The sequence below is a fragment of the Diaporthe batatas genome, assembly GCF_019321695.1.
Source record: "Diaporthe batatas strain CRI 302-4 chromosome Unknown Contig00005, whole genome shotgun sequence".
NCBI lineage: Eukaryota > Fungi > Ascomycota > Sordariomycetes > Diaporthales > Diaporthaceae > Diaporthe > Diaporthe batatas.
In genome coordinates, this window is record NW_025408552.1 from 1109842 (window position 1) to 1123173 (window position 13332).

Sequence of the window (13332 nt, forward strand, 5' to 3'; positions counted from 1 at the left end):
ACACCGTTATCTGATAAGACAGGCGGCACATGCTGATAAGCGGCTGCGCCAGCTTGGCGGGCGCCCAGGCCGCTTCACGTCGTCACCTTTCCCCATCCGAGGCCTAAAACAGTGTGATCACACTCCTCCTCTTGCTTGGCCTGCGACCGGGGCGGCCACCAACACCCCTCCTCTGAGCTGATCACAGGTGGCTGTGTCGCCGTGCGCCTGATCTGGACCCTCCAACTACTGACCGTAACGAGGGGTTTATTTGTTCCCCGTTAGTCAGCCGTCACGGCCTGTCGCAATCAATGCTGGCGCAGCACCGACAGGATTTGGAATGCCCTCAACCGCAGTCATAAACTAAAACTCGTGCTCCATTTGCTCCACTGTTTTGCTCAGTCGAAACGCCATGGCACGCTTGAGACGATAACACGCATGTACGCCTGTACGCCTGTACGACTGGACACCTGGACACCTATACGCCACCACATTCCTGTGCCCAGTCAGCCGAGTGTCAACCGCTCACGATATCGCCACTGCGCCTCCGATGCTGACTTAACCGGGTCTGCAAAAGGCCCACCACGTGCAAGATGTCTTCCACGACCAGACACGGAAATACGGAAGGTCCGTCGTCCACAACTCATGGTCTTCACGTGACTCGCGTCACGGCATTCCCTCGCCTCCACGGTCCGTCCGGTCGAAGCTTCCATGCCTCCCGGGAGAGCTTGACTTCGCATGAGGCCGCGACGTCTTCAAAACAAACTTTAGAAGTGGCATGGTCTTGACGGGTACCATGTTGTACCTGATCGCGCACTAGGACATGATCACTTGCAAGTACCCGGAATCGCCGCCTTTGTGGTCTGCCATCAAGCTTCGCGTCTGGTTTGCGGGCAGCCAGACTGCGTGTCAGCAACACGGTACCAACGCGGATGGGCGCCTATCGAGTTGCCTTGTCGCTACTGGAACGTCCTCACTCGCGATTCTGCCTGGTCGCCCTATGCCTGTGCGGGTCCCAGATGAGGCCCGGACCATTACTCACGGCGTGGGACTGGATGGTTTTATGCTCATCCATCCTGTGCTAATTAGCTACGAAATTTCCCAAGTATCATGATTGTATCACGGCCACACTTCCAGAAATACCACATTACAAGAGAGTTTCTGGGGCTAAAATACTTTCTAGGTCGCTACATGACACTATCTATACCATGGGATGTTATCCTACAGTCCCAAAACAGGTTGTCCCATGCAAGACCATCCGATAGAAGGTCATCCCATCGTCTTATGCAATGCAGTCCTATCGGACGTAGGGTGCTACCACATAGGCGACTAGCCCATGTGAGGTTGAGTAAAGATACGGTGACCGCGCAGCGGATACCATTGAGCTTCATCCAGCCGAGGACATTCTCCTGATCAGGGAGCCTAGCCCTGAGAAGGCGGACTACACGTTTCAGTGCAACGGTCGAGTGCTCAGGCGAAGGTATTCGCGGCAGTCTGCTTGGAAAGACTCATTGAAGTTTCGCATCAGGACCGGGTACTCACCGGATACGAGCCCATCGAACGGAGGAAATGTTCGAACTGAATGCCTGTCTCCAGAAAATCACATAAAGTGATTCAAGTCGGCACGTGCCTTGCTGTCGGAAGATAAAACCGCATCGCTGGTTCAGACGACTCGGAAGTGTGAGCCTCTCGCGCCAGTAGTTCCACGACATATTGCCTTTCGAAGCGATGATGCGATATCCCGAGCTGGACATCGAAACTCGATGCGGCGACAAAGCGCAGTCTCCGACCGTACAACTTTTCACCTCTACTCGTTCGAGCATGGCCATCTTCTCGATGCCTCCTCCCATTGTACCCGGATAGTCGGACATTTCTAGCGTCCCGTGGGCGTGGGTGCCGGGGCTTCCGCCGTCACAAGGGTTTTGGAGGCAGAGGAACGCCATGTCGCCGTGAACCGGCAGCTGGGCCACGGCTGGTTTGGCAGCCTGGCCACAGCCACCGCGTATACCTAGGTATTTTGGTTGAGCCGCCCCAACCTCATCCCGCCCAGGCGAATTCGAGCTTTCCGGGGGAACGCGACGCTCGGAACCTTGGGATCCTATTATCCTCACGATGCTGATCTACGGCATGGATCACCGCTACTTACTCGAGTTAGTATGTTGCACATGACCACCACTGGCAGGGCCTTACAGGTGCTGCAACTGCACTGTTCGAGTGTTTGTGTGCGTGATTTCGACGAGGGATCACCTTGCCCTTGAAAGATAGGAAAATTCCGAGGAGGGGATCACATTTTCACACTCAAGTGATACGGATGAAGAACCAACTGTGGGGAGGCTTGACTCGACGTTGTCGTATTGAGGCTCGTAGCGCGATTACAAAGGTGAAATAGGTATGCCAGCATCGGATATTCCCGGAGGTCCTATGCTTTGTATAACAGTAAGATACAAGCACAAGATAGCCTGCTCAAGTTTGGTTGCCATCGACGTGGCCGTGAAGCTGCACCCTTGAGCTGTACTGCGAGGCTTGTTTGTGGGCGGCTCTCTTCAGGTACAGTGCAATTTGGGCAGGCAAACGGTAAGTGATGCAACTTTCGGGCTAATAACTCTAAAACTTTCCTAGCCTATGGGGTACAGCTCCACAAATCCTGGAACGTCAAAGGTGAACATGGCAGGTGGCGCTGCAGTTTAGACTTCATTGATTACACCACTGATCTCCGGATCGTCGAACCCTTCGAAGCTTGAGGGCACGGGCGTCCCCAGGTGCCCACAATCTCTTCTCACAATGGTGCTTCGACCACCAAATCGGCGAGGGGTTTTGTTCGTGCGACACCTTGCGGGTGTACCCAAGCACTCCTCCCATGATAGCAATGACGATCGCCAGCCCATGCCAGGCACTATCGCCTGGGGTAGCCCACGAATTCTGTGACCAATGGACTCTGATGACCGGGCTTTGGCACCCGTTTGTCGCTGCCCTGATCGTTGGCCCCGACTTAATATCGGCCGACGATCTCTTGTCAACGAAACCCCAACGGGTGTAGCAGAGTGACAGCTCCTCCCCACGCGGTTGTCGCAACTCGTCGAGCGTCTTACTGATCGGCACTTGACAACAACGCGCCATGGCTCAGGCAAAAAGAAAGGCATGCCTCACATGACGAGATCTTGGGTAAGAACGCGCACGAGGTTGTAGAGCTCGCAGTCCTCCCAGGACCATCTTCCCCGTGCCCCAGCGTACCTCGCGCGTGCAGTTGAGCGGGGAACTTCGGTCTCATCTCGATGGCCATGAGCACGAGAGCCCCGGTCTTCTATTGACCCAGATGCAACGACTATGTGTCATGGCTGACAACGGAAGCCCTTCCGCTCGAGTCGAGATGTGTGGTAGAGCGACTATACCATGCCCCGCTTCCCTATAGTTATCCGCATTAACTGGAGTCCTCTGGCTAGGGAAATTATCAAGGACCGCAACCCATGGACACCTCCAACTGGGCGCCGCTTACCCGGCGGTACCTAGGTATTTCTCCTCAATAGTCCCAACCTCAAAGAGCTTACTGTGGTATGCTCTTATCAGCAGCCCGAGGACCGATAACCTAGGCGGGCGTATAAGCGAGCTGCCGATGGACACGGCGCGCGAGATTACCCGGCCTTCGACAGCGACCCTATCTCCGCCAGAAGCGGAGGTTGACGGGGAGCAGTAGTTCGCGTTCCACATGGACCTTGGCCGGAAAGCACACTCGGGGCCAGCAGGGGCTCGACGCTGTCTCGAAGACCCGAGCGCTTGGGGCCATGGGGCGATGTGATGGGAGTTGCAAGAGGAGCGCCTTTGGGCCCGGGACTGTTGGTGCCGATAGTACAGCAATACATGTATTCCTATCAGAGGAGAAGGCACGACGGCGGGCGACAATCCCCGTCAGCCACTCTATCTGCTTCGGAGATGGCACGTAAGGGATTTGGTACGATGTTGCATCACAATCCCTAGTACGCGGGATGGAACATGTTTCCTGCTGGTCATGCGCTAGCTTCCGCGCGTTAAGGTTTCGTCATTGGCAGTTGGATGGACGTGCAAAACGTGGAGGTGGAGGGACAATGTTGAGGCCCAGCAGGAGGAGAGCCTTGAGGGCGCCATATCTTTCGACAAGAGGAGCCCGTCCACTCCTGGGACCGGGATGATGCTTTTCTGTCAAACTCAACTGACTCCGGAATGTAGTCAACAACTGGGTCACAGGCCTGTGCAAGCCCAGTGCACAGAGCAGGACTAGTCTGGCGCCCGGCCGGAGATGTCATTTAGATTGATGAGGGGTCGAGCATGATGCCCTTGTGAGGATCACGAGGAAACCTTCGGTCATGCTGCGGGCTCGCCGCTGGTGGTGGTGAGCAACTTTAAGCGGCGCCTCGAGCTTTCTTCTTGCTCGACCAAGGCAGCGGCGTGAGGTCGCCGAGTTTGCGTTTGCCACAAATTCCCGCCAGCCATTGTCGAGCATCGTCACCGGAACCGTGCGAGGACATGTTCTTTCTCTGGTACCGGGTGCGGCCCTCGTAAAACATGTTGATTGAGAGTGGGAATTCCTGAACCCCGCCGATTCAATCGTTTTACTCGGGTGGTACCTACACGACAGAGGTGAGATGGTTAATCTGCCGATCCCCTGGATCTTCTATGCCATCCCGTCTAAGTCGGCTGTGCTAGTACGGATGGACAGGGCCTGGCTCGCCGAGTCCAGCCCATTCTGCCCATGTAAGCGGGAGGTGAGTGACTCCCTCGAAACCTCGGAGCCGGGAAGCCCCTCATGTTTTAAAACAACGGGGCTGGCTGGCAAGGGTGCATGGGCGTTCGCCCACCGGTCCAGGCGGTCCTGACAGGCATTGCAGGGAGGGAGGCGCCACAGGAAGCCATGCGTCGAGCTCAAACCCGACCAAGCATTCCAGGGTTTCTCCGGGGCTCGCAGCCGTGGGTGCTGGTGACATTATGACAAGCTTGTCAGCTATAGCCGCAGGCATATGAGTCCCTCACAGTCCCTCACCCGAGCTTCACCAGGCGGGAGAAGTGGGGTCGCGCCCGCGATAAGGGGGCTCCGTACCGCAGCGACAGAACCTCAGACACTCAGGAGGCAGGAGGCCCTTGGATTCAACCAGCCGCCCTGCCGCCTTGCCAGCTTGCCAGCTTGCCAGCTTGCACGGCCCTCGCCCTCCTCACGCCCTCTCTCTGGCAGTCTGGTCCTGCTCCACCCATGACAGCAGAGGTCATGCTCGAAACAAACAGATTGGCCAGTCCCGCCAGGGGCCTGTTTCCTGGTCCCGTCGTGATCGCTGCCCTGCTCCCTCCTCCCTCTGCCCTGGTTGCCTGGGCCCTGTCTTCGTCTCGTCTTCCCTGATGGCGAACTGGGATCGCATTCGATTGACTCGCCTCGGCGCTGATCCCCCGATCCAGAGGACTTGGCTTTGATATGAGCTCACCAAGGCATACATATGGGCTCACTCCCTCCTCCCCTCTCATGATGGGAAGCCTTGGGTGCCGCATCGAGTGCCTGTTTTTGACAAGCGCTACCGAGTATCATTGCACAAATCCGCACCATGGCCAGACGACACGACAACATGGCTTCATTGGGACCGTAAGCCACCTGCCCTACCCGTGTCACTCTACCGAGTAGCTTTGACTCCCCGCCCTGCCTCTGCTAACTCGAAGCTTTCCTAGTCTGCCTGGCGCTGAGGTGGTGCGTCTGCTGGTCGGCCCGACCCAAAGGGAATTTACAGTTCACAAGAAGCTCCTCTGTGCTTCCAGTTCCTTCTTCCGGTATAGCCTCGAGACTGTAGACTCGGTCCCAGGCTCACCCGACAGCGACCTGTCGGTGTCTTCCGGAGATCAGCCTGACCGCGTTCTCTGGCTTTCCGAGGAGTCCCCAGAAATGATGGACCTCTTCATCCTCTGGCTGTACCGCCGCAACTCGTTCCGATCTATAATGGACCAGATGATCTCCACCGTGGCCGTCCAGCTCACACCAGCCAACAAGGCCAAGATCCAGGCCAGCAGACGAGCAGTTCACTGGAACATTGTGAAGCTGCACCTGTTCGCTGCCGTCATAAAGCTATCCGCCCTCCAGGACATCACCATGGACGCCGTGCAGGACATGTACCTTAGGTGTGACTGGGATGTCTCTTATTCTTTTGTCCGCCACCTCTACGAGGAGTGCTCGCGCGAGCAGTCTTTCCGCCTCCGGAAGTGGTCCGTCGCAATGCTGGCCTGGACGCTGAGCAACGGCGGCGGCGACCCCCTGGCATTCAACGAGCTGTTCGACGAGTTTCCAGAGCTGGGCGTCGACTACACCAAGCACGTGGAGAAGATGGCCGACAGCAGAGCCAACGTCTGCATCAAGAACCCACAGCTGAGATTGCCCCGCAACAAACTCAAGAACGACGAGCGCAACTTTGGCTTCCGGCAATGCTCTTTCCACAGCCACCGGTCCTCCGTCGGAGAGGGAAGGTGCCCCTACGCTGTGGAACAGCATTCAGTGCTCAGCCCCAGGACGGGCGAGGGATTCGAGGGCCCGTCGCCGCAATCATCTCCTGTCGAATTGACAACCCCATCACCGTCCAGGACTCGCCCCTCACATCACCGGCTCAAGAGCAGCGTGTCCGCCATCTGGACTGTACCCGAAAGTGCCGACGAGACTTGAAGTGCTCCAAGGTAAGACACATACTCGTTACCGGTCCCTGACTACCTCTTCATCATGCTAACCCATCACAGCAGAGCCCTGGCACACTTTCAATCCGTCTTGTTCCACCGCCACGCGGAGCCGGAATACTTCCACTACATCACTGCAAACGATCTGCCCAGTAAACCACACTACGGATCGCCTTGAAAAAGAATCCTAGGTTCACTATCGTCGCTGTGTTGCCAACGACACTTCGTCCTATCCATCTCATCATGCCCCACATGCATGTTCCTTAATCACAGAACAATACGTGGTGGCCAACTGCTGAGCCTGACATGGCCAACCCGAGGCCTTCACCCTTCCAAAGGAAGTTGCACATTCTATCCCGCCCATTAGGCGGTGATCCACCAGGGCACATGCGCATGGTTCTCCACACCACCGCTGCTGTCTTTGCCCCCCTGTATGCTTTGAGCATTCTAAGCGAGCCTGACGGTTGGCCACCGGCCACCAAAGGCACTGCCAGACGGCATCGCTATGACGGAATAGCTCTTGCGACAACTATTACATGTATATTCAAGTCCTCTTGTGGCTTCTTCTTCTTCTCCCCCCCCCCCTTTAGGCTAGTGCTCTGAGAGTTGCCTCTTTTAGCAAATTTAACTACGGCGCTTTGAACAGCGTATTCTTAACACAATCTTCCATGTCCCTTTTGATGAATATTGAGTGATCTTTCCTCGCATGATATTATCCGAGGCTATCTGCCTAGAGTGCGAAGTGACTTCGATGTCATTTCTAAGAAAGCACCGATGACCGGGTTGGCCGGGCTTGACGGGGTGCCATCGATCTGCGGAAATAAACCGAGCACGTTTCCCAAAGCTCCCACATCGTAGCGTGTGTATCGGCCAAGATCTTGGGCCCAGTTAACAAAAATTTAGGAGTGGCACCTGTCAGACACAGCCTTAGCATACGGTATTCTCCGTGTAAGCTGCCTTATTTCCCCCGTGACAGCTATTTTGGAGCTCTGCCCGTTTCACTGGGTTGCATGAAAGAGCCCAGCATTCGCGATATCTGTTCCCCACACAACATTGATGGATACGATGATCAAGCGATACATTCATTTCCGGCACTCACCCGCAAACTGGGAGACATTCGAACTCATCGCTTACAAAGATGCAGTAGAGTAGTAGTTGTTGCTGACAGGGGGCGGGAAGCGAGTACTGGACCCACCAGGGACAGTCAGGCACACCAATCCTGGGATATGTCCAATTTATCCGCGGTCCCATCCTTCAGCGCTGACAGCGGTTTCAAAAAGGGGCCTTTTTAATCGGATATTCGGCACTTGCCAGCCCTCCCACAAAAGAAGGGCGACCACGCCGAACGAGATGAGGCACCTACGCCGAGGTCATTGATAAGCATCTAGGTCCCGCAGGCGGTGATTCGGCATGTAGTGTAAGACGGGCGCTGTACGTTTCAGTTCCGTGGATCTCATCTCATTCAAGGGACTACCTAAGTGCAGAACTCGACACAGCCAGGGAGACTAATGCCGACGGTTCCGGGGACGGAAACAATGGATCGATCGCTCTACCGCGGCACCACGATGTTTGGCAGCAATATCATCCACTATTGACCAGGCTGTGTGGCTTCAGACGGAACCGATATCTGTGGGCATGTTCTCCGTCCCCAGAAGCTGCTTCCACCCCCATCATAACCACAACCACAGACTGATGTCGAGAAGGTGGCACTTCTCTCGCAGTCACGCGCCATCATCCAGTGCCTCCTGTTGCTTACCATGTGACCAGAGACCGGCAGTCGGTTCCAGTGTCTACAGGTACAAGAGACCTTCAGAATCTGAACCAATCTCTATTTCGCCTGAGCTTGAAAGTGAATCTAATGAATTTACTTGTGGCTCATGGCAACAGCTAGGATTGAATTAGTACCGACAGACTGCCACTACCCTAAGGTATTGCTGAGAGCATGTGGGCATGCAATTGATACAAGTGTCGTTGATAACAAATCTCATCGCAGGATTATCAGAAACATGTGTATAATTGTATATTGTTCACTAGGAATCATATCCCGTATTTTTGCAGTAATATAGCATGCTCACTCATCAGACCCCGCAGCTGGGGTGACCAACGAAAGCGAGAACAGTTGTTGGCAGTTTGGCTTTTTTACATGATTCTCGAGCGTTTAGCACTGCATGAACGCGCGATGTGTGTCCTCGGAGGGACACGAAACAGAAGCGAAACCAGTTATACGCATCAAGGTCAGCGACTCTTGTATGTGAAAGCCTGCAAGGCCGGATTTAACTAGTAAGTCGATATCATGCAAGTAGCCGCGCAATTCGCATCCCAAAATTCCAGTAAAAACCTCAGCACCAAGAAACTCATGCCCTTCCAATCAGTCCTGACATGGTCTATGCTCTAAGGAAGGCCGCCAGGTGCTTCATATAACGCTCCCGCTGGTCGACATGGGAAAAGTGTGCAGCATTATCCAGCGTGATCCACTTGACCTTCTCGATGTTGTCAAAGAAGGGCTGGTTGGCCACATCCTGGGCCTCATCCTGTGCCCCGTTGATGATCAGGGTGGGAACCTTGATTTTGGATAGCTTGGGTATGCAAGTCCAGTTGCGAAGTGAACCGGATACGTATAACTCGCTTGGACCATACCTACACTTGTGATTAGCTCCTCGTGTTTGACCTTCCTGTGGGTGGGGAAGGAAGCGACATACATTGTTCCATAGACGGTCGGGTCCTTGGCAAACCAGTCAAGCGCAGACTGGACCTCTGGGGGCGGCCAGGGTCTGCTAAGACTGAGATGTCTCTTGTAGAAGACTTCAACGGCAGCCTCGTACTCGGGGCTTGTGAAGTCTTTGGTCTCCTCCGCGCGGTCCAGAGCCTCCTGGACATCTTTGGGCAGTTGCTTTCTCAACACGGTGACACCCTCATGGAAGATCTCCATGCTCGCAAGGCTGTTTGAGAGAACCAGGCGCCGGAGATTGGACGAGCTCGGTTGTGCTGCTGCCCACTCGGCCGCCAGCATCTACAAAATCTGGGGTCAGTCGCCAAAGAACCTATGAAAAGCCTTCGTCCCTGATTGACGAGGAGTGAGGTAGGAGGTGACCTCAGTTTGTCTCGGATCCTGCCCGCAAAGCCCCTGTCATAGACTAAAAATGGTATTTGTTTGTTGTTGCAGAAGGGGTAAAATTTGTAGATATCTGAGAGCTGCTTACCCCACCCCAAGACTGACCGTAGACATCAATGGGCCGGTCTTGAAGGCCAAGGTGCTTGATCAAATTATCGAGCTCATTCATGAAAAGCTCCACTGTCCAGAATTTCTCGTCGCCGTTCTTCCCGGGCAAATGGGTCGACCGGCCGTTTCCAAGCTGGTCGTAGAAGATGAGAGGGGTCTCAGGCGCGAGGTCAACCAAGGGCAGTAAGTAGTCGTGGCTGGCCCCAGGGCCACCATGGAGCAGGATCAAGGGCACTGCTGTTGTTCCGAGGTCCCCGAAGATCTTGTACCAGGTCTGGCAGGGCTCTGACAGACCTTCGACTGGAAATGGTGCTAGGCCCTCTGTCTCTAGTCCCTCGGTCATGGCTGCTAAGAAGGACGAGTGTGACTGAGAGCGATTGAGAAAAAAGGGTTGATTGTCATGGGGGACGAGGTGATATGCACTTGGAAATGTTAAAAACAGTGAGAAATGAGAAGATTATAAGAGTTGGTCAAAAATGTGATCCAAGCCAACAGAAGTACTGTTGGTGCAAACAGGGTTCTGCCTAGGTAGATGCGTTTGTCGTTGGTTCTCTGGCAATTCCACAAGGAGGGGAAACAACTGGCGATCCATGTTCAGATGAGATTATGTAAACAATCGAGCAACGATACCTAGTTGTAGGAACTCCTGTGCCCAATTTTTGAAGCTAGCTCAAATCATCAGTACTACTCTCAGATCTCACGTCAGCTCGCTATTCCGTACAAGGTTGTACTGCGTTGCAATGAGGCCCTGCGCATTTTCAACTTGTCAGGGGTATGTGGAGGCTCGGCAGATGCTTAGGTGCCTAGGTGATGTTTGACACGCGGTCCGAATGTATTTGAGTATGATGAACATCGAAGGTGCAATAGTTCGGATTTCCAAGGCTGGTCCAAATTTCCTGGTAGCCACAGGGACTCTGTTACAACATTGCATAACTTTTTGAAGATGTGGTGATATTACGGTAATGGTGTATGTGAAGGAGGATTCTAGTCACGGGGACGGTATCGACCTATCTGTCAGTAAGGCACCCAAACCTTGTGGCGCTTACGAAGGCTGTGTGGTAATCGAGCCAGCATAATTGCAAGATGGGCATGACTGGGGCCTTTCGCCGGTCGAGATAGGCGAACTTTAACACGACACTATGCATTTAATTTGCAATGTATACTCGACAACAAGGTATTATGTATATACAAGAAGGGCCCCAATAACAGCCGAAGTCTGACTTTGGCCCAGATCAACCTAAGCCGAAGCGACAGTAGCACCAGTCAGGGTGAAAGAGTAGTTCAGGCCCTCGTTGGCCTTGCTGCCCGCCAGCTCAAAGCCGTTGTACATGATGAGCTCCTTGGGCGTGTTGGCAACCACCAGGGTGGCCTCTTCTCCGCTGGCAACATCAGCCGAGCCGGAACCGTTGGCAAGAGGGACGTAGCGCACGGCATCGGCACCCTTGATGGCGAGCGTCGCCGTGAAGGCACCCGACGAGGTGACCTGGGCCTCGACCTTGCCGCCAGAAACGGTCAAGGGGATGATGTTGGCACCCATGTAGCGCGGGGCGCGGGCAGATTTGACGGTGTAGCCGTTGGCCGAGGCATCGACGTTGGCGTAGTTGAAGGTGGCCTTCTGCTCCTCGAAGGCGGCGGCGGCCTGCTGGTGGCCGATGTCGACGTAGGCCATGCGCGCCCAGTAGCGGCCCACGATCTCACCCGCGGTGGCGTTGCCGGCCACGCGCTGCAGAGTGTGCAGAGGCGTCTCGTCGCTGTTGGCCTCGTACTGCACCATCATCTGGAGCAATGTGTCTTTGCCAAGCCCGGCGAAGTTGTCCGGGTTGTTTGTCAGGTATGTAAGGAAAGGCCACTGCAGAATTCAGAGTCAGCTGCCAGACATGGACGAGACTCGGAGTGCGCAGGAAATAGACTGATGTCAGGTTCACTTACTGCCTGGTAGTAGTTGCCCGAGTCGACAGTGCCATCGACGATGACCTGGAACGAGTCACCAATGACCTTTTTGAGCTCGAGCTCACTGCGGCCCTCCTGCTGGTTATGCGCCTTCCTGGCGTCGGCGCACAGCGGGCTCGTTGAGTACGTATCGGCAAACCAGTTGGCCACCGTCTCCCACCAGGCACCGGTGTTTGTCTGGCCAACCCAAGTCTTCTGGTAGTAGTGCAGCGCGTGGCCGTACTCGTGGACCGTGACAGTCGGCGTGGCCAGGTAGTCGCTGACGACCTCAAGCCAGGCGGCACCAGGCTCAAATTCAGAGTGCATCAATCCGGCCGCGCCGCTCGAGATGCTGGCCACCGAGTAGGCGTTGACCTTGTAGTATGGTCCGGCGTCTGTCTCGTCGTTGAACGACAGCCCGCTCGACCTCCATCCCAGAGTGTTGACGAAGCACTCGTACGCTCCCTCAAGCATCTGCAACGCCGGGTCCGCATCGCTGCCTCCGTTGAACACTCGGAAGTGCGCCGAGTCCTTGAAGTCGCTGCCGCCCGGACCAGTACTGGGCTGAGGGCTGAAAGTCGCCGGCGGCTCGGCGGCCCTCTCGACGGGCGTTGAGCGTTGAGGCAGTGCGCTCACACCAACGGTGAGGGCGAGGAACACGGTGAAGAGATCTGTCCTGGCCATTCTGGTATTTCGTCTACGTGCTTACGTATATTTGTACAATTCTCAGCGTCCTGGAAAGAATCAATTGATGAAAAGAGATAGGTGGAAAGAATCTGTCACAACAAACAAGGTAATGAAAGAATGACACAGCCCATTGCTGCGAAGATGATGGATAGAGCTCGAGCAGGAGGCAGCTACTCTGTCGTGTTCAAGGGGGCTTCATCTCTTTTATTAACCGCAACGACTCCATCGCCAAGCCGGTGGTTGAGGACCTGGAGCCCTGTTCGGCGCATACGCGAAGAACAATTGCGGTGGGCTGTTGGCTTTCCTCGTGAATACATTGTGGCTTGGCATCTCCACCAGCCTTGCCAGGCGATTGTGGAGGAAGACCTCGTTTAGTTCGCATGCATCGACCATGCCGGTCACGTTGCGGGCGCCAGGGGCTCTCCGACAGCTCTTAATAGCGCGGCAGCTCCGAATCACAGAAGACGGCTACGAGGCACCTCAGTATTACCAGTGTATACGTTGCGTTGTCTGTAATCGGCTCAGGAAACAGAAGCGCCGTCCGGTCGACCCTGGGGATTCGCGGGACCACCAAACGGCGATCTGTTTCTAATAAAGTTCGGAGAAAGCGGGCTGCAATTTACTATGAAACAGCTGCGAGAAATCCCCAGCCACAGCCCCCGTCGAGCGTCATTCTTCATGAGTCGATCTACAGAGGACCTGCTAACTGCCAACGGGATGGTGAATTTGTACTACCCTGCAAAACTAAGGACTTGCTACATCCAAAGAGGTAAAATTCCCATCTAGGTACCTAAAGGGGAACAGCTCACTCTACTGCTAAGACACCCGTCTAGTAGGCATATGTATAG

General features: G+C 54.9%; 4 protein-coding genes across 4 annotated transcripts; 1 reads left to right on the top strand and 3 right to left on the bottom strand.

The window, feature by feature from the left end:
- Positions 1 to 4314: 4314 nt before the first annotated feature.
- On the bottom strand, positions 4315 to 5487 carry KVR01_005712 (uncharacterized protein; the record flags this gene model as incomplete). The annotated part of the gene is made up of 2 exons (XM_044787325.1): positions 4315 to 4380; positions 5146 to 5487. 2 exons carry the CDS (start codon positions 5485 to 5487, stop codon positions 4315 to 4317), a joined length of 408 nt encoding a protein of 135 aa, XP_044646157.1.
- KVR01_005449 (uncharacterized protein) lies at positions 4833 to 7305 on the top strand. Its single transcript, XM_044790733.1, has 3 exons — positions 4833 to 5578; positions 5662 to 6651; positions 6715 to 7305. The coding sequence occupies exons 1-2, from the start codon at positions 5541 to 5543 to the stop codon at positions 6638 to 6640; spliced, it is 1017 nt and encodes a 338-aa protein (XP_044645894.1). The 5' UTR covers positions 4833 to 5540; the 3' UTR covers positions 6641 to 6651; positions 6715 to 7305.
- Positions 7306 to 8769: 1464 nt separating this feature from the next.
- KVR01_005231 (uncharacterized protein) lies at positions 8770 to 10508 on the bottom strand. Its single transcript, XM_044790259.1, has 3 exons — positions 9849 to 10508; positions 9348 to 9658; positions 8770 to 9285 (listed from the first exon to the last, which is right to left on the bottom strand). The coding sequence occupies exons 1-3, from the start codon at positions 10209 to 10211 to the stop codon at positions 9033 to 9035; spliced, it is 927 nt and encodes a 308-aa protein (XP_044645676.1). The 5' UTR covers positions 10212 to 10508; the 3' UTR covers positions 8770 to 9032.
- A 597-nt stretch (positions 10509 to 11105) lies between these two features.
- KVR01_005526 (uncharacterized protein) lies at positions 11106 to 12546 on the bottom strand (the record flags this gene model as incomplete). Its single annotated transcript, XM_044786637.1, has 2 exons — positions 11798 to 12546; positions 11106 to 11717 (listed from the first exon to the last, which is right to left on the bottom strand). The coding sequence occupies exons 1-2, from the start codon at positions 12479 to 12481 to the stop codon at positions 11106 to 11108; spliced, it is 1296 nt and encodes a 431-aa protein (XP_044645971.1). The 5' UTR covers positions 12482 to 12546.
- Positions 12547 to 13332: the final 786 nt, after the last annotated feature.